Source organism: Diadema antillarum, unplaced genomic scaffold (assembly GCF_040938485.1).
Source record: "Diadema antillarum isolate AM-2024a unplaced genomic scaffold, OU_Dant_1.0 scf00000071, whole genome shotgun sequence".
NCBI classification, from domain to species: Eukaryota; Metazoa; Echinodermata; class Echinoidea; order Diadematoida; family Diadematidae; genus Diadema; species Diadema antillarum.
Window position 1 is genome coordinate 10,865,317 of NW_027270960.1, and position 24,725 is coordinate 10,890,041.

Sequence of the window (24,725 nt, forward strand, 5' to 3'; positions counted from 1 at the left end):
AGTTTTGTAAGTAGCAAGCTTTTAAAGATACATCTGCAATGCTAATGTTTGTGGCACACCTCCTCCCTGGTTGTAAAATGGGAACAGCTGCCTTGCGTATGTGTGAAACAACATTTTTGCCTAATAGCCGTGTCACAGGATTGACGTCGCAGATCTAAAAAGCTTGCTAGTATTGCTACTGGGGAGACTGACTTTCTTAATGATATGCCGTGAGCTGAAGTGTTTTCTGTTTACACTGGATTACTCACACGACAGGAGAAAAGTGAGCGAGCGATGACCCCCAACCGTAAGAAGGCTGCTAAGAAGGTGGACCTACGAGCTCGATACTGGGCATTCCTCTTTGACAACCTGCAGAGGGCAGTGGATGAAATCTACCAGACGTGTGAGGTGGACGAGAGCATAGTCGAGTGCAAGGTTAGTGTGGTACAGTGGACTCTACGTAATCTCGAGGGGTTGAGAGAGAAAACTTTTCTCCTGTTTAACTGGTGTTCCTGCTAAAGCGGTTCCTGATCATCAGATGAGCACTGTCACATCAGAATTTTCTTGTCACTTTCTAAAGTGCAGTTCTGCACCATGTTCAAGTCGGCCGTGACATTGTTGACAGTGACAAATAGTGTGCTTCATCAAAATTGGAACTAATATGAGAAGGGTATTGGATTTCAAAGCTGATAAGTTGATGGAGTCATCAATATCCTTTTGCTGTGTACACACACAAAAAAAAAAAATCTGTTAGTAATGTTTTTGGTTGATATAATTCAGCAAGTTCAACTCCTTCCATCTACGTGTACATGTACAAGTACAAGTCAATATGGATAAGATATTACAAGACAATAATTTGATGAAATTATACAACTTATTCACTTATTTCTTTTCAGAAATGGAGAATATAATGAAAAACTCATGTCCAATTCAGTGGAAGATTTCTGATGTTATAACATCATCACCTCTTCCTATATGAGAGTGTGGTTGCAGCCAACATCACAGCTGCCAGTAAAATGTGGATAGCTTTGAAATTAGAGAAGCTTCTGACTTGAGGTCCAGTTCTAAGAAAACCTCTGCCATTCTGTCCGTCTGGCCTTACTCTTTTCATTCAAGCTGATGTGAACATGTTGCAAAGTTACACTTTAAAGCTGATTTGTCTTTCAGTTTCCAGTACTAAGCTAGAAGCACATATTATGTTTCATGGCAAGAGGAGATTGACAGTGGCCAATAACTCTCTATGTTTGATCATGTGGAATTTTAAACATTATGTTTGACTGATAATTTGCGGCATTGCTAGGTATGTCATTGCATGGCTCCATGGTACACTGATGATATACAGCATGATTACAGTCAGGTGAAATTTCAGTACTTTGTTATGACGTTACTGTGTCTCAGTCTTGATTTTCTTTTATTTTGACATTCATTACACCCCTTCAAGACCTATAGTCAGCACCTGAAATAATGAGTACAGGTGAAGTAAGTAGCCAAATATTTCTTAACACTGCTCTAATTCATACTGTACATAAGACGCTATTAAAAGAAATACACACACTGTATTGCTGATATTTATTATACATTAGTAACATGTGTCTGTTTTAGCAAAGTTGTTACCTGATTTGTGACCTGAAGCTTTGTGATGACCCATGGCATAGATTAAACCAGGATTATCTTAATCTCCTCCTTGTGATACAGGAAGTGATTATGATCCTGAAGAGTGCCACACAAGACTTTGATGCCCTCATTAAAAGGATTACCGTTCAGAAGGACTTTGAGAACGCCGATGCTGAGAACAGGTGGGCTAGACGATGGTTTCAAATACCATCTTGATGCCTCAGAGTTTTGTCATCTTTTGGGTTTTTTACCTTTACCCCAAGTTGCTGTGTTTCTCTTGGCATGGTCTTTGAGAATTATTTTTTAAAAAGTGGAGAGAGGTTCCTTTTAATACTAACTGCACAGGCACTGCAAAGCTGGCAATGTGCTGCCACGCACTTGGTTTCGAAGTTTTACTAACCTGAATTTCACAATTGAATAGCTGTTTTATTTTTTTGTTGCTCAAAGAATTTTGCTTTGATAAATGCATCCTTGAAAATTTTTAGCAAATTTTCAAATGAATGATCTAGTTTTTTTGATTAACTGAATTTACTTTCAGCATAATTATTGCTAATTGCTTATTTTAGAATTCTACCCTTACCAGAAATGAATGGCAAACAATTATCAATGTTTTATGTTTTCAAGTACCAAAATAAATGAGCACTAGCCACGCTTGCTAGCAGCTACCCCAAAGGTGAATCTGGTTGATGGCTGATTAGTCAAAGTGCATGTGAGCTAATGTAGCAAGAGAAAAAAGCACTGCTGGTGTGTCAAAGTCAGTTATTGAGGATGATAAGTGAATACCCTGCTGCTGTACATGTGGAATCAGTGCAGTAATGTTTTGATACCAATGACTATTTGCTGATAGTACATTTTGTCTAATGGGGCACAGTACTGGCCAGATCCTCATCTCTTTAATTACATTAACTGGGGTGACTGCACTGTGTATTCACGTTAGAGCTTGTACAAATTAACATAATATTTTCTCTCTTCGTTACTGTTCTGTAATGGTCTCTTAATATAGTGGATGCATTTAATTTGTTTGCTTTTGTTTGTAGCAAGGGTGTGAATTATTCAATGAATTCAGTAAACACATCCAGACTACAGACTATGTTGCAACACTAATGGTCAGGCATTTTCTTTCGTAAAATGCGCCATGCTCATCAGGCTAAATTGTGTCCTTTGAGAGTGTCATGTCAAATTCCTAATCTGTCAGCCAGGAGGGACCAGAAGGGGGCCCACAGTTATTGTTGATTTCAGAAGTTTGAATAGTTCTGGATTAACTTTTATTGGTGTTTGAAGAGAAACAGAGCAACTGGTGCACCTGTGTTATCTTAGATTCAGGAGTACCTACAATGACTAGTGGAGTGGGGGAATGTTATGTAACAATTCCCTCCACCCCCCCCCCCCCCCTTGAAAAACACAAGGCTTTACCAAATTTTCTGGGGGAGAGAGTTTCTAGCATGTTTGTGCTTTGAGGTTGCTGTATTGTGTATATGCATATGGATGTGCAGACTGAGAACAAATTTGCATGTTTTGGTTTAGTTCAATTTTTGGTTCAATTACTTTGGTTTAATTTCTTACTATTGTGTTATGACAAGACTGTGAAGGTATAATGGGTCAAGTGTTGAGTGTTGTTTGGATTTGGTTTAAACGTTTGCAGCTGATATGCCCAATTGAGTAAACTTTCCAAAAAAAAAAAACCCTTCAAAAATGACACAAATGATGGCATGAGCTAGGCTTGAAAGTATTGCAGCCTCTATATCATACAGAGAACCAAGGAGGCATGTGCTACAATTGTACCTTCTTGGAGGAACCTATGGCGAGAGCATAATGACGACTATAGCCATGTAGCATCCAGTCATTTCTTCTTGCAACAGTGCTCGCCCCTTTTCCTTAGATCTATGGCAGAATCCTGGATAATGGTTTAAATTTGCACCAACTTGATCATATGAACAGGGCAGAATTTTTGTTTGTTTGTTTAAAAAAAATCAATTTTTGCATTCTCTGCACTGCAAGCAAGTTATAGAAACAAATAAATGTCACTTGGGCAGTTGCTTTATTTCCAAGAGCAAAACTCTTTTGAAAGAGCTACTACTGTAAAAGTGGATATTTTCGCGCGACTAATTTTTCGCGCTTGGCCCGGTGAGAAGAGTTTCGTGTGTTTTTAATTCCGCGGAATCAAGACAGTAAGTACAAGAACATATGGCAAGCAAAAATATTCGCGTGCTTTTATTTACACGCTAGTTTCGGGTTGCGCGAAAATTACAACACCGCGAAAATTTCCACTTTTACAGTATTTCTTTTTTAACCTTTGACCCATGTTCTTCATAATGTTTTTGATGTGTGGAATTGTATAGGGGTGATACAGTCTAATCAATACTAACTCCAAGTGTTTTGTTTTCTCCTTCATGAGATTCATGCATTGTGTGCTGTGTTTTCCTCCATCGATTTACTCTTTTTTCTGTGATTGCCGTGCCGTTTGACCCTAAACCTCACCCAACCTTGCGACTAACCTCACTCTGGGGTCAGACCGACTTCCATTGTTTGGGAGGTCAGGAAGTCGTCTTCGTCACCCTCCAAGCACAGAGCCCCCAGCTGGCCCGCCGAGGCCAGATTTTCTACCCACAGACGGTTGGTCCCTCTTCCATTCTTCCCCTCCCCCTAATTCTCCCTATCGCATACAGCCGATATCATGCGATATCACCTCACGATACCAATATCTGGTTGATTGCTCTTCGGACATACACTTCTGGTTTTGCGGTTTACCCTCGTCACGTCCTTCATCTATGGATATTTTCCATAATTTTGTTGTTTCGCATCATCAGCCCAGCATTGGGCCGCTTCACAGAATAATCCCATTCATCAAATGTAAAGTTACAGATTAGAAAATAACTTGATTATTCGACAGATTGTAAGACAAAATTTGATACGATCTGTGAATACTAGTACTTCGGCATTCAATGTGCATAAAAGCGTACATTTAGACATCGCGCATTCATAACCGGAAATTTATATGCCAAGAATTAAAGGTAAAAAAATTAGAGCGCCACACGCATTCAGATTCGGAGAGCTATATGCGATAGGGAGAATTGTCAAATGTTATTTGTGAAATACAGGATAGGTAATGTATTTTGTCTGTGTTTTGTTTTGTTATGGAGCATGTATGAAGTATGCATGGGTTTTAAAGCGAGATAAATGCAAAATGGATGTGGATATCGCCCAAACATGTGGTGTTGGGTGTGCTCAAAGAACAAAAAGAGGTTAACTCTGGCAAAAACCGCTAAAAGTGTACATTTTATGGCGCAAAACTGTTGTCAACTTTACCAGCTTTTTTGCACAGCAAATTTGGTTGCACATGCAGCACAATCATACAAGTACGTGATAACGACAGGTGTGCAGGTTATGCTAGTAAAACATTTTATTTTTGCCTTGAATCAAAACAAACAAGCAAGCAGAGGTCTTAATATATGCATGGTTGAATTAGAATTTTTGTCTGTTTCTTTCAAGCATTCTTAATGCCAGTTTGTTAGGGCCATTTTTCTTATGAGAATATGATGTGCCTCATCTTAGATGAGATGGCCTTGCTGTTTTGCAGTGAGTTTTTATGTTTGTTAAATTTCCTTTATGTAAATATAAACGTAAACAAATATCCTGTTTGCTTAAAGATAAAAGATTTGATATCTATACTTTCTGTTACATCATGCACGAACCCTGCGTCTGTGCTAGCATGCTCGTTAGATAAATCATAAGAGTTTTGTTTCAATGAAAGTTCCTTTTAGAGTTTTCTATGATACTTTGCCATTGAGCACTGCTGCACATTAAAGAAGAAGAGGCTTTGAATGTGTGTGCTCTTCAGCAACAAACTAGCCAGAATGCACCTTATCATCCTTCTCTGTCCAGAGGCAGTTAGGTTTCCACTGATTCTGGTAATTTAAAGGCAATATTTACCATTTGCAAATGAAAAAAAAAACAGCTTTAGTGCTTCAAAATACTTCTTTAAGGTGAATGCGGGATAGAAACAACCAATGTAAAAATTTGAATCAGTGTAATCAATCTTAAGTATTGTTAAAAATACGAAATGTGAACAATAATTGAAATAAACTAAAAATGGTTTAGTGAGAAAAATAGTGATATCTCCTCATATCTTAGGCTTTATTACGAAATTTTTATATGGTAGGATGTTTTGGGATACAAGTGACCTACACATATGCACCAAATGTGATCCTTTAACATCTTTTTAAATCACTGCTCCCACTGGTAAACAATACCTTTAACTCTTTGGGGAAGTCAACATTATTTGTAAAGAGACAGTGCTGTGACTGCAAGACTAACCTGGTTTACTATTTTAAGTATAAGGCAAAGCATCTGTTTCGTATTGTTGACATTGGACCTGGGGGGTGTTTCACGTAGTCGAACTTAATTTAAGGTTGACTAAAAATTGTGGTATGCCACTGTTTTCCCTGATCAATTTCATTAGCCTAATCACCACCCACTTCAAATTATCATTAATGTTTACAGAATAATTCCATTGGTATTTATCTTATCTTGTATCATCAGTGGCTACATGAAAAAAAAAATCTACAAAATCTTTCATTAGAAAGTTGAGCAACATCGAAGACACACACAACATGCCATAATTTTTAGTCAATCTTAAGTCTTAAGCTCGACGTAAATTCTTTGTGAAACATCCCCCCTCCCCCCGGACAATTATGCTGACTTCATTTAATATTTGTTTTCTCTATTAATTAGCAAATTTGGCTTGAGTTTGAAAGCAAAAGAAAGCAGAAATGTAAACTAACAAGCAAAAGCATTGAAAGCAAAAGTGAAAATTAACAAGCCTTTTTCACCAGGTCACTGAAATTTCATGCTGAAAAAACTGTCCTAATATGTGTGCATGCCCAAAAAAGGGGGAAAAAAAGCACAAGTCACTTGATATCAAAAACCAACTTTATGTCCTGATTCTCTGTACAAGACTTTTAAAACTCTTCTGCTGTTTCACTTGTGACACTTCTCACCACATTACAACATGAAGCAGCTTCAATGAAAGAGTATTAACTCATGAGAAACAAACTGCACATTTCTCTTCAACACAGAATAAATGCACTCACAATTTACTTTATCAACAAGTACTCTATATCTGGTATTCTTCATTGCTAATGTCATACCTAGTACCTCCCCTTCCCTTTTTTTTCAGACCAACATCTCTGGCATGGGAAGTAAGGAAGACTTCCCCAGGGCGGGCCCTCGGGGCCAGCCCCACCCCCGATGGGTATAGGAGCACCCCTAGCCCAGTGAACAGGTCCCTTACCTTTGGTGTGCAGCCAGTCATTGAGACCGGCAAAGCAAGGTATGGATATATGCAGCATTCCCCCCCCCCCCAAAAAAAAAAAAAAAAAAAGAAAAAAGAAAGAAAAAAAAAAGAAAAAAAAAAGAAAAAAAAAGAAAATACAATCGGATTTTCACATTGATATCTTCTAATATGAGTAAACTGTCTGAATGCTATTTCAGTGTCTTAAAGTATAACATCTGAGCTATATTTTGCTGAAATCCCATTCAGTTTGGTTAAGTGGTCACAGAGAAATGTGAATCATTGTAGAGAATGTCATGGGTCTGATTCTTCCAAGTTTAGCACTTGGATGCTCTTGGAACTGCATATTAATGTGTGAACACAATGTAGAACTTGGAGGGAAGGGATTCCTGACATGCTCAACAAAAATCTTCATTTCTCTTTGACCACTGAACAAGTTGGATGGGTTTTTTTGTAAGATACGGGTAATAAGTTATTGTTTCATGCCTTGAAATTGTATTTGGATTGATTCACTATCTTTTATGTTATCGTTGCGGAGGATCCCATTGTATTTTTTTTTTTTATGCCTCCGTGGCCGGAGGCATTATGTTTTCGGGTCGTCCGTCCGTCCGTCCGTCCGTCCGTCCGTCCGTCCGTACGTCCGTACGTCCGTCCGTACGTCCGTCCGTACGTCCGTCCGTCCCGTTTTGTTTTTGTCGATATCTCAAGAACCGTGTGGTGGTTTTACATCAAACTTGGTATGAGGGTATATCCTTGGCGGATAATACTTTGTGTGGATTTTAGGGTCACAGGGTCAAAGGTCAAAGGTCACAGGTTATTTTGTGAAAAAAAAAAATTGAAATTTCATGTTTTTCTCCATATCTCGCAAATGGTTCAAGGTATCTTCATGGAACTTAGTATATATGCTTGTACCGATGGGCAGTGATTATCTAGGGAAGTTTGGGGTCATGGGTCAAAGGTCAGAGGGTCAAAGGTCAAGGTCAACTCCTCAAAATATCACTACTTTCCTTAAAATGCAATATGCCTGAAGGGTTTTTTTTCTTTAAACTTGATGTATGGCATGTATTACCCAATATATATTTTTGGGGAAGTTTCTTGCCAAAAGGTCAAAGGTCAAAAGGTAAAAGGTCAAGTGAATGTGCTAAATTGCACTTTTTCCTCCATATCTCGAAAGTAACTCAAGGTATCATCATGAAACTTACATATTTATGCATGTTCAGCCTAACAGTGACTCTCTTTGGAACTGTGAGTTCAAAGGTCAAAGGCCAGATTTAGATAATGCTATTTTCCCACTTGATACTGGAATTATACTTTTTCTCAATACCTTGAAAATTACTCTATGCATAAACTTATAAAAGGGTCAAAAGTCAAGTAAAAATCATCAGTTCCCCCAAATACCTGCACTCTGACATTTTAATCATTCATCCAATTGAACCTAGTTCTAGGAAAGTGAACATTCAGCACATTTGTGTCAAACCTGTCATTTTAATATTTTGCCAATTGTGTGAAACTGTCATCACACATTGTCAAGACATTGTACTATAGACCTATTAGGAGAACCATGCATTATGGCGGAGGCATATCAGTAGCCGTAGCGATATATCTAGTTTTTTAATGGGACATACAGTATACTGGTCTTGTCACAAATTGTAACCTTTCATAATTTTTTTCCCCATAAACTATGCCAGGATATTCAACAATTAAAACCAAAATTGGCAGTATGAAAGCCCTTCTACATGCTTCCTGATCAGTTGTTTGAATATATATGTAAAGTTGCCTTGAATAATCACCTGGATTGTCTAATATATGAGTAATTATCAACTGTTTTTTTCAAGGGGGGGGGGGGGATGGAGGCTCAAAGCAGTGTGTGAAGATTGTTTGCCTTTCTATCTACTGATGTTCTGTAGTAAAGCTAGGGCATTGAATGTAAACATGTAATTCTTGCTTGATGTAGTCATCAGTTTAGTACAATTTTCTGGTAATGTAAAATGTTTTCATGGAGAATAGACAGATACAATGAGGCTTAATATTTCATATAATTTTTGCCTGAGGGTCCACAGTGCTGTATATATATATATATATATATAAAGAATGTTTGAAGAGTCATCCTGATCTCTGTATTATGCAGATTTTATGAATGACTTTTGCATTGCTGATTGATTAAAGAAATAGGACTATGTGAATACTACAAGATTGCAAAGACTGAACAACAGTGTGGTATACCAGGTATATACATAATGTATGGTAGTAACTAGATTGATGTCAATCATACCTATGATCAGCTCAAGTTTGTATTTTTGACTATCCGAGCAACTTTTGACGTGTAAATTAAACAATGTTTGATCGCCAGCCCTGTACCAGTGCCAGAAGTTGGTACCAGCTGGGCTGACAGGGTGAAGGGGAAAAAGACCATTAAACCAGTCCCGACCAGCCCCTTGAAAAAGGAACTGCCCAAAGTGGAGGCCACCCAAACACCACCACCACCACCACCAGCCTCCACCAGTGTGGAACCAACTCGTGACAGTCGTGTGCCAAGTGTGGATGGAACGCACAGCGAAGGTAAGCCTTAGCTATCTCAGTCACTGTGTTCCTACCCTCGTACAGTCATTGTATGGAAGTCTGTTATTTCCTTAACACAAGTTTTTAGATTTTTTAAAAAAAATTGTGTACTTGGTGAATCAGCAAATTTTGTAGTAGTAATTGGTATTGAAGCATGCAGAAGCATTTGGGTCATTATTCACAAGTATGGAAAATCAATATCTTCCACGAATCCGATGATTTAAGGGATTTTATTACAACATAGTATATTTATGTCTTCAAGGTACATGTATTAGTGAAATGTTGTGTTAGAGAAAACTAGTTTGTTTTTGTTTTTGTTTTTGTTTTTTGCCAGAGAATGCATCATTCACATATTGTCGGGACAAGTTATGTAATTTTTGATTGTGCTTATTTTCATCAATGGAGTTATACCCTGCATTTCTACAAGGTACGTTTTTATTATTAAAAAAAGGTGCTTTAAGGATGACTGTCTTTGTCATGATTATTTAGGCATAGAGTTGAAACTTCATTTACATTAAGGTGATTTATATGCCACTATTTTGGCCTCTATAAATATAGACATTTGCTGTAAGACTTGTAGTACTGATAATTGTGATCCGTTCACAGATATATCGTTTCAGATAGAGAGAGTTTTGTGGTTACATCATGCAGGTATGAGTCCTTTAAAGATTTGAAAAACAAAACCCTGATATATTAGTGGAGTATACCCCAAAAGTCCTTCTGTGGACAATTACTACATGGTGTAACTGGAAAACTCTTTATCATGCATACACTGATCTGAGGTTTGATTTGTGTGCAACATTACTGTGGTGTTTTGCAAGCTGGTCACACGCGCTGCAATATTGTATAACACGATATTTTCTCGGCATTGAATTTTCGTGAATCAGAGGCGACGGCCTTATTCACAGCATGAAATTTTTGCAAGTTGCCTCTAACATTAAATCCATATAATGTAGACAAGATCTTTAGTGTGCATTTTAATTTCACAAAACTCGGCTCTCGCGAAATTTGCGAAATTAAAATGCACACGAACATTCCTCGTTTTACTGCATTCACCACACTTGCAGGACACTGCCGTAATGGCAGATCATGCCACCAAGTTGGATTGGTATACACACACAGTTGAAAGTTTCACAAATCATTGTTTTTTTTTCCCCGTCTTTTCATTTTTTCTTCCAGATGCGGATGATGAGGGATGGGAAACGGTGCAGAGAAGCAAACAGAACCGGTCCCGCCCGTCCTCTGCTAAGCACTCCGGTGGCCGCCACCACATCTCCACCACCTCTGTACAGACCAGCACCAGCCAGCGGGCGGGGTTGGCCAATGGCCCTGCCCCACCCAAGCCCCCCTCTGCCTCGACGGGCAGAGAGCGGGCCGACAGTGAGAAGGAAAACAGACCAAACCATGTTAGTCATTAAGTACTTGCCTTATTCCAACCGCAGCATGGACATTTCTAAAGTTGTATGTTCAGTGATAACCCCCTTCCCCTCCCCATGCGCCAAAATACTTGTCGTGTGCAATTGTAGGAAGAATGGAGTAGTGATCAGACAAAAGATTTTAAAGGAGAGTATTGACAAGGGAATGAAGCTAAAGTAGCTGGAAGATGTAACACAGAAAAAGTAAGCAAATGGTAGAGAAGTGTGTAGAAGAAGACTCCTGTGTGAAGATCATAGCCTTTAAAGTAGCGAGACATTGATATCATCACTGTTAATAGGGTAGGATAAGAGACTGAGATAGATAAAAGAAGGGGAAAAAGGAAGTTTTCCTCAAGATCTAAGAATGTGATGACTGGATAGATGAGAAGGTTTTTTGAAGGCTGTTGTGTTTTGATGTGGTAAAAACACTCTCTCTAAAGATGAACACAGTGACTCAATCTCTTGGGCTATCCATTGCAATGTTACATTGTCAACAGCCACTCTGCCAACATCTATTGGTTGTTTTTGTTTGTTGTACAACATTATTGTTGAGCAGTTTACCGGTAAATTTTCTTGGCTTCTGTTCATATTTCCAGTATCTGCAGAGAATATCTGAACATTTAGAATGACATCAATCCGGACCTAAATCTTTTATGAAAGCATCCCATGGTCCCAACTCTGTGTCACCAAACTTTTTATTCCTCTACACACATACTGGCACACACACACACACACACACACACACAGGTGGACCAAATTACGTCTACGTCAGGAGGGGGCGTGGTCAGGCAGCTGATGCAGGAGAGGCAGAATGAGCCGCCCCCTACCCCTTCCAAGAGTGGTGACATTAAGGATGACGACCCCTCCATCATCCAAGCATCCACTAGTAAGTGATCTAAGAGTGACAGGGGGATGGGTAGAATGGTTTCCTTTCAAGTCAAAAGTGATATCAGGAATTTTTTATATAATTAATAAGTCAATTTTGGTGTTTACATTTTCAATCCTTGTTTGATATAGATATCAATAATTTCTACACTCTTCCATACAAGTTGCATCATCATTCAATCCTGACTGGGAAAAAAAAATATCCATCTTAGCCGTGAACTCAATCTGGGGATCAGAAATACTCAGTGCAGAAAGTATTGACATCATACAAAGCTCTGAATTACCAAGTCTTTGGATAGAGCAGGTAGTACAGGTTTGTTAAAATATTACATAGATATATACCCTACATGATGAATTTACTTACAGCAAATGTTCAGTTTTTAGTATAAAATTTGTTTCGAACTTCATCAGACTGCAAGTGATTCCATGGAATCAAAGAGATAAAATATGACATATTACAAGCATGATTAGTTGTGCTCTTTTATTTCTGCACTACTTTCATGTTGCACAAAATACTTGAAAATTAAGATTTTTACAGTCATACTAATCGAGCACATGATCTTCCTATTTCTGAAGGGTAACAGCGAAAAGAAAATACACTTATAATGTTTTCTTCTCGATTTGTTTTAAGGTAAAACCTTGGTGTCATCATCGGACGATGGGGAGCGGGAAGAAGAGGAGGAGGTATTGGCAAAGAAACTTGATAGTGATGATAATGAGGAGGAGGAGGAGGAGGAGGTATGCTGTGCTTCTAACACTCTTTGCTACTAACATTCCATCACTAACAAATCTATCTTCAAATGCTCAGAGCACATGGCAATGGAAACTGTGAAATAGATAAAAATATGTCGTATTTTTTTGCAGGATGCAAACAGGAACTTATGATAATATCCAGAAATTTATCTTTGATCCATTCATGGAGGAGTTAACTTTGTAAAAGTAACTTATATCTACAGTCAATGTACAGCAATCAAGATTTTAAAACCATTTTACTATTATTTCATAGAATGTCAAGTGAAACTGATGAAATTGGTGCAAAGCCTGCAGTACTGCAATAATGATTTCTGGAGACCTTTTAGGTTTAAATAAGATTCTAATATGGGAAACTTGTTGTAATTTTTAAATCAGACCATGGAGGTAAAAGGTTACAGAGATCAAAAAGTTTATATACCATGGCCAGCTGTTGAATTAAATGCCGCCATAGCCCAATGCTCTGTCAAGTTTCCACTTGTAGACTACAAGAAATCATATGCTGATGTTTCCTCTGGTATGTATGCGGGACATTATCTAGGCATGGAATTTTTCAGTTCAGTAGCCTTTCTATAAGACCAAAAAAAACACAACAAAGAATAATAGGTACTCTCTAAAGACCTCCAAGATGTCTCAGAAGAAAGTGGGATGAGGCATGTCATCAGGATGTTTTGTTGAGATGAAATTTTTAAAATTCATTTTTAAAAGTCACTTTTTTTGTGTGTGAAGCGGTTAGTCATGATTGCTTATTCTAGAAATTCAAGGAAGGGAGACCCCCAGCTGGTTATTATGACAAAGTGGAAAAGAAATAAAGAATGACAAGATCTTTAATGCCTGGATGATGCAAGTGTTATGATATTAAGTTATACTTTGCTTTAGCAAGAGGAAGTTTTGTCTACAGGGACCTGAATTTAGCTCTTCAAGTCTTGGGTCTGGTAAAAAGCACTATTCCTACAAATTTTTGCATTTTTGTCTCTATGTTGACTTTGCTGTTTTGGTTTGCTTGCCACTAACTAACTCAGTTGGGGATTGGCTCTCTCTCAGTACTACTTTGATTAACCCTAATCAGGCTGGATTCCGCCTCCCTTCAGATCTCGCCTATGGAACGCGCGATCACGCCGAAAATCGGCACATGCGACGCCCGCGACGTATTCTATCAAAACGTATGGTTGCTTTCTCCGAAAGATTTTTCTTATATTTTATATTAATTAATTATTTATGCATAAAATCAGTTTTGGGCTCTAAATCACTTATTAATGCTCCAATTAAGCTAATTTCTTTTTTAAAATGTTTCTTGTGTCATTCTTCTGAGACATAGGATAAAAAAAAATCTGTATCGAAATTAATTTCTTATGTATTTTATTGTTTTTTGAATTTCTTATGTATTTCTTTGTTTTTTGACCTTTTGTTTTTGTTTGTTTTTTGGCCAAAATTTGTCACAGACATTTTTCGAAGCATTATTATGCTAAAATATATTAATTTCGGCCATTCTAAGTGAAGATATGAATTTTTATGTGAATTAATTGAAAAAACACAATTTTGCATTGGATTTGTACACAAAATCACGTTTTGGAGCAATTTTGGGGTTGACAAATTTTTTTTGAACGGGCGTTGCGTCAAAACGGTACGTGCGGGCACAACAATTTGGGTCTCAAAAGTTGCGCGATACTTGAAAGAAAAAAGTCATGAAACATCGCGGCGGGAGCTTATCGCGTTGCGAAGATATTGCGCGAAACGTCGAGGGGGGGCGGATTCCGCCCCCCCCCCCCCCCCCCAGCCTGATTAGGGTTAAATCATTTTTCACAAGCAGATCTGGTATTCTTGTTTTCAGTTTTATCTTCTTTGCCAGTTAATCAGCATGTGTTTGCAAAAATGGTACATGCGTTCATCTCAGATCATTTAACCCAAATCAAGCCAGTGTCAATAATTGCCAGAGGTGTACTGATATGAGTGTGTATAACAATTGTTTTAGGCTCACAAGGGCTGGGCTTTGCTTATTTCTGTGACCGAGCAAGATATTGACAAGGTCTGGATTTGTCATTGCAGCATTCAATTTGGAAACAGGTTTACTTGTCCTGAAAATCCTCACAAATTTTGCTTTGATGGCACAAAAGGTTTTGAATCATGAGATCAGAATGTGGTATCTCGCATCACATGTGATTTGTCACCGTTGAGAGGAGTGATTGCACGACAATTATTGACATTTCTATCCCAATGACTGTGTGCCCAACCCAGCAGCACAATCACAAAACAGTGGGATAACGGAAATGAAATTTTAGCATAGTACTGTAAAACCAGAAATTTTTGTGTGCATGAAATTTTCTCGAAATTTGCGAGGAGCCAGGATTCGCGAAAGTAAAATGTACATGAAAGTTTTATTGTACACAATCCAGTACATATAGTATACTTGTAAATATTTCATGGGCGGCAACATGCGAAAGTTTTTCTGCTGCCAAAAAGGCCGTAGGCTCCCATTTGCAAAGCTTTCATGTGGCAAATGTTTGTGGTTGTACAGTTTTAAGAGCAGCGTCTGTTTCCTTCTGTGCACTGAGTTTGATGAACAAAGAAATTATGTTGTGTAAGGAAGCAGCTACTATATATTTCTTCTTGTAAGTTCTAGTAAATGTGTATCTATCTCTCAACTTGCTAAAGTTGCAGAGTTGCGCAATAAGTCAACTCAAATTCATCCAGCCACAGTGAGCCTGTCATGCGTGCATTTCATAAAAGCTCCCTGACTTCTATTTAATCTGTCAGTTTCTTCTTGGCACCCGACGATGGTCACATTTAGTGCTAGCAGTGCATTCTCATACGGACATCACCCATTGAAATGTGAAGAAAAGAAGAGCACCATGTAATAGTTGTAACTTTCACCTAAACTTTCTATGCTCTATACCTTAATCGAGGACTCGACCAGTTCTGTGTACTGAAGATACAATGATAAAATGTTTACATGTTGTTACGTTAGACTGTATCTGATCTATTTTTCCTGCTGAAAATGAGGGAAAAAAATATGGTATCAAATATATTGATATATTCAATGTCAGGCAAATATTGGATGTCATAAAATATGTTCTTTTGTGACTTATCTTTTGTGGTCTTCTGTTTATATATAGTTTGTAATATTTTATACAGAGACCTTAGAGTAAGAAATTCTACATAAAACGTGATTAGTATGCAAAACACCCTGCAGTACCTTAACACCCTCAGCAGCCTTACCGTGCACGAAAGACGCATTGCAGCTCTCTATGACAAAATCTTATGCAGAGCACATGGAAGTGTGCAGAGGGAACCTTTCTCATCTACCTCTCTCTCTCTCTCTCTCTCTCTCTCTCTAAAACAAAAACAAAACGTGTGTCTGAACAACCTCCCATTGCAGCTCATAAGCACCCATTAAATAAATGCGGCAAATGAAATGCAGTAAAATATTTTATTTTCATTGCAGCGATAATTCATCACTTTCTCCCAAACACCTCTAGGCGGTGATGACTAACTACCACCCCATCCCCAAAAGATCAAAGGCAAACATGCACATATAGATTATGAGTTGTGATGATTTTTCTGTGTTGTTTCCTTGTTGCAAAAGGAGAGAAAAATATCTGAAGTTGAGTTATTGCTGTTCTAACAAGCCATCTGCTGTTATGACCTCACCCCTTCACAAAGTGTTCAGTTTTGGAAGTTTGCTGTTTGGAAATTTTGATTTCTTTTAATCATCTTGTTCAGAATGATGTTTGGAGCTGTGTTCAGCCTATTGCATCCAATTGCAGTGATTGGTTTAATGTGGCTAACAATTTAACAGTTTTTTCACACTCACAGGTGGTAATTAATGATATCAGTGTATCAGTGATGCAGCTACCTGCATTACAAGATTGTGTACATTACTATACAATATTGACTGCAGGTGTATGTCCAAGACAATATGATTTTTTTTTTCTTGAATGGTCAAAGAATACCTCCCTTGGCATTTGTCTTCCTTTGTCTGGGTTGTTGATATAAAGAGAATGTGCTGAAAAATTCGTAGTCACTCACAACCCTTTGAATATGCAGCATGGAATCATTATACTGGAACTTTTTGAGTGTATCATGACAATGTAAAGACTCAGTCAAGCCGGATATTAAGAGAGCACAGTTTCTGATGTGTTGTAACTTATTATTGCCAAGGTCATTCCCTGCTAGGTGTTCTGTGTAACCTTTACAGGCAGTGCTAAGGACATGACCAATTTCCATATCAAATTATTTTAGACAAAGTGAATACTGAAGCTAATGCCAGAAGATACATGTATACCCCAGTATGTAATGGACATGTTCCAAAGTTGGGAACAGTGCTTAAGCATGAGCTGGCATTGATGTGGACAAACTCAAAGTGAATGTTAACAACAAACTTCTGTAATGCTGTATGTATCTTACTTAGGTATTTGATGCTGACATAGGCTAAGAATGTGGGAGGTATAGAAATGTTTGTGGGCAATAATGTACAGGATTCAGGAGTGAGTAGAATGCAGCAAGTACTATGTACATTTGTATGCAGTCATATATCATTGACAACTTTAGTCCCATTGTGCAGTATAAATGTAATTGAATCCTTACCAGTTGTCCCATTTAATTGGATTATTTGTCTTCTTAAAGGAGACCTCCGGATGATTTTCAGATTTTTATATTTGAACAACTATAAATTAGTTATACTGAGGACAGAGTTTCAGAATTTATGATGATTGGGATGAAGAATAAGAACATTTTCAAAATTTAGAACAAATTGCAATGAACAAGGATGATGACATGGCAGAGTCACCATAAGAATTCATGAGTTGGGACTCAAGGAAGCAGAACAAAAGAAGAAGGCATGCATAGATTATACACAGGTGAACTCGCAAGCAAGCGGTATTGTCATGGAATTACACTGCTACATTTCTGGCATATGTGAACCTCCTATGTCATCATCCTTGTTCAGTGTAATTTGTTTAAGGTTTTTCAAAGTATTGTTTCCCTGCTCAAAAACCACTTTAAATTCCACAAATCTATACATGGAGTTGTCAATTTATGTAATACATGATGTGAAATTATGAAAATCGTCTGGAATGTCCCTTTAAGGAAAGAAAGAGCTTCATTCAACCTTTTCTTCCCATTTTATAAACATCTGCCTTTAGTGATATAGAGGTTTTTGGTGAAAGTTCTTATTGCATGATTTTCTCCCAGTTATTCCTAGTTACCTAATTTCATGGCTTGAAGTTATGTACTCGTAATAGTATTGTATACAAACATTAGACTATTGATGAACAGATTGCAGGAAGTCGTGACTGTAAGTAAATGTCGGTGACATCGGATTCTTACAAATAAAGCTATGTTTCGTGTTAAACTTCAGAATGTTGATTACTGACAATTAGCTATGTATGATATTTAATTTGAGTGTTGTTACGGATGAATCCATAGAATCCTGACACAGAACTGGACGAGGAGGAGACTCTGACCAATGAGCTGGCAAAGTGCCAGGAGGAAGCCCTCGCTAGGGCCATTGCAGAGGAGGAGAACCTCAACAAGGAGATCCAGGAGGAAGAACTGACGGAGATCGTCGTGGAAACGGATGATGCTGAGAGTGACCTTGGGGTGAGATGCCTTCCCATGAATCTATTTCTGTCCTGTTTGTTGTTGCCATGCGATTATCTGTTTGTGGTATTATTCTCAAGTCTGTTGGATTTATTATTGTTATTCTTTTTTGTGCTGTTGAAGTGGAAGAATCATCACTTTATCTTCACTTGAGAATCAGAGAGACATCAAACACTCTAAAATCTGCTGGATTAATGCCATTGTGCTTCCCAAGTTATGAATGGTATGATGTGTCAGTACTAGTGAAATAGTGTATAACGGGATGTTGTTTGCAGCATTCCTTTTGTTCAACCATACCTTGCATACCAGAGTGAATTTACTAGTACAGGTTTCTCAATGCTGCATACTTTGATATTATAGTTCCCTCCACCATCCATAGAAGGTTAGTATAAATCAGGTCAGCTTTTTTGTTTTTGTTGGTGTTGTTAAAGATTGGTGAGTAGATGACATAGAAATCACAGTAGCAGAGATAAGATTCATTCCTGAAAGTCTGTATTTTCATCATGAATGACCCAGAAATTTAACACACAGTTCGGCTGAGATTGAATAAGAAATTTGACCGACTTACTGGCTTTCATAGTTGATTTTCCCTGAATATTTTTTCATTTTCCTGTGTCTGTTTTGAACCCAGAACACCATGAGTTCCTTAGACTGCTCCCAGAGGGCATCTGACTGGGCCGACATGGCCATAGATTTTGAGAAGCGGGAGAGCGAAGGGGCCTCCTGGGCCGAGCTGGTGGAACTAGAGGGCGTGGAAGCGGCCCGTACTCCGGGATATGCTCTCCACATGCATGAAAAGCTCTCCTCCCCATCACGGAAAAGGTAGGGGAACCAAGCTTTTTATGTTATTTTTTTTAACCCATCCACTGCTCAAGGGGTAGCCTTCAGTAGCATAGGGTCATCAGAAGTTTCAGAAATCATGTCAGTTGAGATGAAGAGAAAGTGCCTCATTCGAGAAAAGTCATGTGATGTATGTGTGTACGTAGTGCTCATCTGACAATTACAAACTATTCTAGCAGGAACCCAGTGGAAGTACAAACAAATTCTATGCAACAAATCTACATGTTATTTTCTATCGGGGCCACATCCTGCGCACTTTCCAACATATTCTTGCCTAAATGCTGCCACTGTATCTCGTTAATGTGTCAAAATGATGACTGAGTTCAGACATATACTCATAGAGATACAACTTTCTTAATGTGCTGGCTACTTTCTAATGTAGCTGAGATTTTCAATTGTGCAGTCTTAATATTTAATGTTTTAAAATGATTTTTGTTTGTGTGTGTGAAACAAAAGTACTGTTTGCCCCATTACTATTGCCATTTTCTCTGTTGGCATTATAGGAAGTCTCTACCTAAAGCAGTTGTCTAATGTCATTAACCTATGTACATCAAGACTGTTGTGTTCATATGAATCAATGGTTGAAGGGGAGCCCGGAATTGACAGGATAAAAACTCATATCCTAACCCGTCCTGATTAAGCTGGGACCACTGTATAAAATACGGCATATCTAATGAATATTGGGGTAACTGAAAGATGTGTAGTTGTCAATGAGAAATTATGTGCATGCAGTTTTTTTTTTTTTAGGAAATGGCACAAACACAGCATGACAGCAAATGATGGTAGGCTGCAAGGAGTATCATTAGAAAAGTTCCGTAGAGGAACCCTGTCAATATTTCATATGTAGTGACCCCAGTTCCATCATGGTGTTGTTTTCTATCTCATCTGGACCTATGTAGGACCAGAGAAGAGTCTCAGAAGCGTCACGAGGAGCGTCAGACCAAAGCCCAGCACAAGAGAGAATGTCTGATGGATGCCAAGGCCCAGAGACTTAAGACACTCCATGAAAGGGTAGGTATCAGCTCCCCATTAACACTTTCATTACCACTAGTGGTTATATCAAGATGCCAGTGAGATATGATATCAATGCTAGTGTATGATACACTGCTCTCCTGTTATAATGAACAAAGTTATAACAAAATCCTGGTTACAACAAAGTAAAAATTCAGACCACAATATTTTCCACTGTTTTTTTTAAATTTGTTTGTTTGTATGGTTATAACAAAATTTTGATATTATGAAAGAAAACTGCCGGTCCCGAGGACTTGGTTATAACGAGAGTCCTCTCTAATGGATGTGAGAGGGTTATTGGCACCAAAGACAATAATTCTTTTCATTCCTGAACTTCAAAGGTGATATCCAAAGTTTCTTCTTTTTTTTTTTTTCATCACACAGCTCTTCAAATTATCATTTTTTGTAACCATCCTCCAGAAAATTGTTTCTTTTGCACATCATTCCATCAACACTGAGAAGCATACTGAGAGTGAGCATGACTTTCATATGGCATCACTAGGTGAATGCCTGGAAAAAACAACAACAAAAAACCTCCCATATCATTCTTGATTAAAAAATGGTGAGGACCTTGTGAGTAATGTTTGGAGACAGAAAGACGGAGGGACAGGGATGGTGGAAAGGAAGGAGTGGAGGAACAAGAAAAAGAAAGAAAACTAAAAAGAGTTAAGCTAAATGGCCCGAATTCACGAAGGTGGTACAATTGAAACCATGGTTTAAACACTGGACAATTTGTATGGAACACCAAGTGTCGCATAGCCTATTTTGTTACGAAATCAGTCATTTCGTCGAGAAAATGACCATTTCGTTAATGAAATGATCATTTCGCAGACAAAATGTTGTCATTTTGTTACGAAATGATCATTTCATCGACCAAATGACTGATTTCGTAACAAAATAGGCCATACGACGCTGGGCGTTCCATACAAATTGTCCAGTGTTTAAACCATGGTTTCAGTTGTACCACCTTTGTGAATTCGGGCCAAAAAGACAAGCATGAACATTGCTTGTAACCTCTCCTCTTGTGGAAACTTTTTAAATCTGCCAGATTGCGGAAGTCACTGATTGGAAGGAAGAACTGATCAGACAGAAGAAGAAGCTGTTGGAGGAGAAACAGAAGAAAGCAGAAGACAAGAGACTGATGCAGCTTCAGGCAGTCATCCGCAAAGCACAGGATGAGGAAGCAAAGGTGAATGACCTTTTTTTCTCTCCTCGTGTTTAGTTTTTCAAATTCATGAAATTCTTCCGTCAAGTTGTTTTTCATCGCAACTGATTGACAAATTGCCCTATATCGATGTAAATAAGGATTCAAACCGACACTTGCTGCCGGGCAGAAGCTCGTTGGTCTAGTTGATATGACGCCTTTCCAGAGATCAGGAGGTGATAGGTTTGAATCCTGGCTCGAGTATGTACGCCCGTGATTTTTCTATCATGGCTACTACTAAAACACTGATCAATTCAGTGCTTATTCACGTCGATGTAGGGCAATTTGTCAATCAGTTGCAGTGTTTAGTTTTGTTCTACGCATATTGTAGAGGCATACTGTAAAACCAGAAATTTTCATGTGCACATTCAACTTTCGCGAATTTTGTAAGTAGCCAAGATTTGCGAAAGTAAAATGCATGCGAAAGCACGTGTCTACACAATATATTGAATCCCAGTGGCAGTTCGTGAGAATTTCATGCCGCAAATGTTTCTGGATTTACAGTAGGTGGATATGGAAGGTTATTTATGCTATCAGAATTGCCTCAATGTTTCAGTACATAGCCTTTCACAATGAAGGGATACTTGTGTATTTGTTCATTAAGGTGCTTAAATTTGTCCCTTGTTTTGATATTGTTTTTCTTCACAAACATTTGGGCCAAAGATGACTATGCCAAATGTGCTAGCAGGATTTCCATGATACTGCATTATGTAGTCAGGCCTGGAAATGAAGGGATACATTGTATTCTTATTTCTGATGACATTATCCAACATTGTAAGAGGCCAGAGAGTTCTGACTGTAGCAGTCATGGTTACCAGTAAATGTTGCAAGACTTGTTTCTGTATTCACACCACCATGTTTTCTTCTTGTTGCTGTTGTCAGTGGTGGTGTTCTTTATTTAGTAGTCCTGACATTGGAAACTAAGTATGTTCTTCCTTTACACCAAATGACATTCTTACTGGCACTTTTCAACACAGATTGGTTTGTATCCGAATGTAAATTCCTTTCGTTAAATTATTTTTTTGTGTAAAATCCTATGTGCAAAGTTGCACCCGAAGGTAGAATCTTGATGCAATGTGCAGAGCTGCCAAGTCTCCCTGATTCTGCAGGAGTCTCCCTGAAAATGTCAAAATCTGTTCATGTCTGAATAAGAGAATATTAAAATCTCCCTGATTTGGAAATTAATTTTTGCCCATTTAAATACATGTAACACACAGATATCTCCGTGATTGCTGTGTGGAATCTCCCTGATTTGGATGTGGGAATGTTGGCAGACTTGCTCGCTTAAAATGAGTGGTCTGTATACTTTGAGTGCAGATTGGCAAATGATACCTCCATAGCATTGTACACACTGCCAGAGGTTCCTGGCACAGAAAGGGTTAATCTCATACCAATATTCTCCATGCATGCATCTCACTGTGCCACAGGCCAATGAGATTGCCTTCATCAACACTCTGGAGGCCCAGAACAAGAAGCACGACATCATGGCTCGGCACCAGGGCCACGAGGCCCGTTACCATGACATCCTAGAGGAAAGGCAACGCAAGCATGAGGAGAAGGCAGCTAAGGAGGAGGCTGTTCAGGTAAGGATGGGGTTGGGGTGGTATGGGGTTTGTTTGTTTGTTTGTTTGTTTCATTTCCATTTTAGAAGATGGCTGGATAGCCCACATTCAGCTGCAATATCTGGGGGGTGTTTCATAAAGCTGTTCTTAAAGGGACTGTACAGAACTGGTTGAGGTGGGGATTCATGTTTTGAACATTCCTAAGTGAGATAATGAAAAGCCTCTTATGAAATATGAAAGAGCATGTAATTTTAAGAAGGATTCAACGTTTATTTGATGAAAATTGGTTTTCAAATGGCTGAGATATCCAAAAAAGTGCTAATAATAAAAGGCGACATGCCACAACTTTATTAGGATCTCTTTGTTTCACCTTGTTTTTGGATATCTGAGCCATTTCAAAACCGAATTTCATCAAATAAACTTTTGATACCCCTTAGAACTGCATGCTCTTTGACATCTCATAGACTGCTTTCTGCAAAATGTTAAAAGCTAAATCCTCACCTCGACCAGAACTGTACACACCCTTTAAAGCTACAAATGACTTCGACTGGTTATCAGTTTTTGTGTTGAGTTATTGAAATTCTGATAAGTATAGCACATCAGAACTGATCTTCTTTAAAAACAGCTTTATGAAACACCCTCCTGGTCTTCAGTGGAGTCCAGTTGGATGTAAAGTGGGACCACTTCACTGGGCTAAACAACCTGCTCTTTGTGATGAAGAAATGAAGCAGGATCTTTTATGTGCATGAGTTGTGACTCTCTCACACACAGGACCTCAATTTCATGTCCTATCCGAGGGAAAGCGTGTTTTGCCTGTTACTAGAGGGGACAGTATGATTACACACAACATTGCTCAGTGGGAACCGGAAATCGAACCAGGTCCTCAAGATCATGAGGCAGACGCGCTACGGACTGAGCTAACTCACTGAAAGGGGTGGGATGTGGTGGGGGAGAAAACTCATTATAGGGCCATTGATTGGCAGGTTTACTTACTCAATTATTTTCATCTGTATATACTCTTTTTTTCTCTCTGTGAGGACCTAAGACCTTTCCAGCTATTTCTATTCTTGCCCTAGAAATTTTACACAGTCCAAACTCGGTTATCCACCCACCACTTGCATATATGCATATTTACTGCATTGTGGTTAACTTGTGAAAAAGCATAAAAGGAGTGCAAAAATGTAAAGAGAATGTAGAACAGTCATGAATGATTTTTAAAAATGCAAAATTCATTATATCAGAGGAGCTATCTTCCACTTTGATTTGTTTATTTTCTGTATGCAGAAACGATGGTACAACATTTGAGACATCAATCAATCTTTTATTTCTGTGATTGTTGGTAGTTTGCAGTCTTTAGGGACTTAAACGAAGTAATTCTGTAAATTCACGAAATTCTTCCGTCGAGATGTTTTCATTGCAACTGATTGACAAATTGCCCTACATCTCCATTTTTTTATCGTTGCTACTACTAAAACTTTGATCAATTTAGTGCCTATTTACGTCAATGTAGGGCAATTTGTCAATCAGTTGCAATGAAAACATCTCGACGGAAGAATTTCATGAATTTGAATAATTACGCACTACCCGCTGCATGCTATAAGGATTAGAACCAACACTTGCTGTCAGGCGGAAGCTCGATGGTCTAGTGGAGATGACGCCTGTCCGGAGATCAGGAGGTCGTAGGTTCGAATCCTGCTTGAGCATGTACGCCCATGATTTTTTATCATGGCTACTACTAAAACACCGATCAATTCAGTGCTTATTTCTGTCGATGTAGGGCAATTTGTCGATCAGTTGCAAAATCATTCTTTTCATTGACTTCTCGTTATCTTGACTCTCTAGGAGCGGAGGAAGGCTCTTGAAGAGGAGCGGATAGCCAGGCTGGAGGCGATGAAGAAATACAGACGTGAGCAGGAGGAGAAGATGAACGCCCTGAAAGACCAGCGAGAGAGGGCCAGGGAGCATGCCTCGAAGGAGAAAGCAAGGTACCTTATCAGACACAGGCTGACATCCCCCAC

General features: G+C 38.6%; 1 protein-coding gene and 1 non-coding gene across 2 annotated transcripts in view; both read left to right on the forward strand.

Annotated features, from left to right (window-relative positions):
* Positions 1–24,725, forward strand: part of LOC139717080 (S phase cyclin A-associated protein in the endoplasmic reticulum-like) — a 51,573-nt gene that overhangs the window by 13,636 nt on the left and 13,212 nt on the right. The window contains 14 exon segments of the mRNA XM_071628588.1: positions 256–414; positions 1,675–1,775; positions 4,105–4,206; positions 6,770–6,922; positions 9,234–9,442; positions 10,622–10,848; positions 11,605–11,743; positions 12,374–12,426; positions 17,917–18,090; positions 18,722–18,912; positions 19,830–19,941; positions 20,990–21,130; positions 22,573–22,728; positions 24,550–24,692. Coding sequence (XP_071484689.1) covers positions 256–414; positions 1,675–1,775; positions 4,105–4,206; positions 6,770–6,922; positions 9,234–9,442; positions 10,622–10,848; positions 11,605–11,743; positions 12,374–12,426; positions 17,917–18,090; positions 18,722–18,912; positions 19,830–19,941; positions 20,990–21,130; positions 22,573–22,728; positions 24,550–24,692 — 2,060 coding nt within the window.
* Trnas-gga (transfer RNA serine (anticodon GGA)) lies at positions 24,339–24,411 on the forward strand. The gene has a single exon. It is a non-coding gene; the product is annotated as a tRNA-Ser (tRNA).